The 2,471-nt window shown below is 49.3% G+C and overlaps 1 protein-coding gene across 1 annotated transcript in view; it reads left to right on the plus strand.

The window, feature by feature from the left end:
* Positions 1 to 142: 142 nt before the first annotated feature.
* LOC106808857 (trichohyalin-like) overlaps positions 143 to 2,471 on the plus strand; it is a gene marked incomplete at its 5' end in the record, with an annotated part of 11,804 nt that continues 9,475 nt past the window's right edge. The window contains 4 exon segments of the mRNA XM_014811747.1: positions 143 to 293; positions 848 to 974; positions 1,436 to 1,555; positions 1,870 to 1,893. Of these exon segments, the coding sequence (XP_014667233.1) occupies positions 143 to 293; positions 848 to 974; positions 1,436 to 1,555; positions 1,870 to 1,893 (422 nt within the window).

Below are 2,471 nucleotides of genomic sequence, written 5' to 3' on the forward strand. Positions count from 1 at the left end.
TTCCGATATATCGAACCGTACCCAGGGTACCCTCCGATAGTACCCTGGGGGACATAGACCCTCTCAGCTATACTATAGTGCACGCCGGTGTGCCGCGGGGGTGAGTCACGATAAAACCGTGACGTGACGTTTCTTCCCGCAGCCTGGTTCGACACGGACGACTCGCTGCCGTCGCCGCTACCGGCTACAGAGGCGCCACCTCTGCCTATGTCAGCGCCTCCGCCGCTGCTCAGCAGCCCGCTGAGCCCTACAAGCAAGATGGCGTTCTACGATCGGTCGTCGTCCAACCCTGTGTAAGCTGTCGGTGACATCACACTCGCGCGCGTAGAATAGTGATAGTAGACTTGGAGCCTGGGGTCCGTCGACAAAAACACGACAACGACAATTTTTTTTATAATGCCTTTATTTACAGATATGTTAGCAACATGTTATAGCCAATAGAATACATACTTGTACACATATAGACAATTTGAGTACATATATAGACAATTTGAGTACACATGTAGACAATTTGATGACAGAAACATAATTAGTCGTAACATATTGGTCTTTCATTCTTCATCGTAACATTAGTTGTAACATAACCTTTTCCTTGTAAACCAGACCTCTATACAATGCGCATGATAAACTCTAAACACGTAACTTTGCCGTCATTTTTTTCGTCAAACGGTCTCTGAGCAGAAGTTAGTGTTAAGACTAATTGTTAAGACAAATTATTAATCTAACAATTAATTAATAATTTTTTTTTGTTAATTTTTGAACCCTTGACCCTCCCGGGCAGCTCTCGTGGTCGGGTTGAGCGGATGCTCGCTTGTTTGCACACTGATTGTAGTTCGCATTCTTGCAGCAAGAGGTCGCCGTCGTTGACCTCTGACCCTGAGAAGATAGAGCGGCAGAAGACGCTCGATGAGAGCTTACGTCAGCGGCGCGAGCGACAGCGACAAAGCATGTTCAATTGGCAGTCGCAGCCCGAGGTAGGTGGCGCCACTGTCGCGGAGATAGCGGGTAGGCGGCGAGGGTCGTGTAGGATGGGTGGGTGTTCGTCCGTGATCGGTTTTTGCTGGGGGTTGTTCACGAGTTGAGTGTTTGTACTGTTACCATGGTTTGCTGGTTGTGTGTGTGTGCGTGTGTGTGCGTGTGTGTGTGTGCGTGCGTTCGTGCATGCGTACGTGTGTGTTGTGTGTGTGTGTGTGTGTGCGTGTGTGCGTGCGTGTGTACGTGCGCACGTGCGTGTATGTGTACGTGTGTGTTGTGTGTGTGTGTGTGTGCGCGCGTGTGGGCATGTGTGTGTGCGTGTGCGTGCCACGTGTGTCTGTGCGTGCGTGCATGCATACGTGCATCCATGTGTGCGTGTGTGCGTGTGTGCATGCGTTCGTGCGTGCGTGCATGCATCTGCGTACATACATCTGCATTCACATACGCTGGTTTCTCTCAGGACACCCAGAGCCCGGATGAGAACGGCTCGGAGAAGGAGCGCATGATCATCGCAAACCTGGAGCAGGAGGAACGAAGGAAGCCGCAGCCCAAGGTAGCCAGCACGAGCTTCGAGGAGGAGGTAAGCTGCTGGGGAGGGTGTGAGGGGAGGGGTGGGGTTCATACTGAGGGGGAGGGGTGGGGTTCATACTGAGGGGGAGGGGTGGGGTTATACTGAGGGGGAGGGGTGGGGTTCATACTGAGGGTGTGGGGAGGGGTGGGGATCATACTGAGGGGGAGGGGTGGGGGCATGCTGAGGATATGGGGGAGGGGTGGGTATTCCAGTTCCCATCTCAGTTTTACATGCTGTTCCGTGTTTCACTAGTCATCGTCTTGCATGCACGGGCCTGTCATGGAAAAATCTCACTAAAAACACGTTTTAATTGTTTCTTGTAGCCTGCACAGAGGAGGGTTGTCAAGGTAACCATTGTCAACAGCTCTCTTTTACTAACATTGTCATCTTCTGCATTCTCTTGTGCCGTCATGTCTTGTCTGTTTCTCGTGAATCCTTCCTCATCTCACTCCAGGGTTCCCACAGCCCTTAAAAGCCATTGAATTTTGTCCGTTGTCATTGAAAGTCCTTGAATTTTGTCCTTTGTCATTGAAAGTCCTTGAATTTTGTCCTTTGTCATTGAAAGTCCTTGAATTTTGTCCTTTGTCATTGAAAGACCTTGAATTTTGTCCTTTGTCATTGAAAGTCCTTGAATTTTGTTCTTTGCCATTGAAAGTTCCTAATTTTTCCTTTTGTCATTGAAAGTCCTTGAATTTTGTTCTTTGTCATTGAAAGTCCTTAATCGTTTCCTTTGTCCTTGAAAGTCTTTAATTTTTCATTTTGTCATTGAAAGTCCATTCCACTTGCCTGCTGGTCGCGCATCGTACGTAATGCATTCTATCTCACGCCATCTCGCTCGAATTGTGTCTGCTTCGGCTGTGCCCTACTATTGCTGAAGGGGTCGTTGTCGTATATGTAGTACCCGAGGTGTCGGCGAGTATGTCGC

Source organism: Priapulus caudatus, unplaced genomic scaffold, assembly GCF_000485595.1.
Source record: "Priapulus caudatus unplaced genomic scaffold, Priapulus_caudatus-5.0.1 Scaffold310, whole genome shotgun sequence".
NCBI lineage: Eukaryota > Metazoa > Priapulida > Priapulimorpha > Priapulimorphida > Priapulidae > Priapulus > Priapulus caudatus.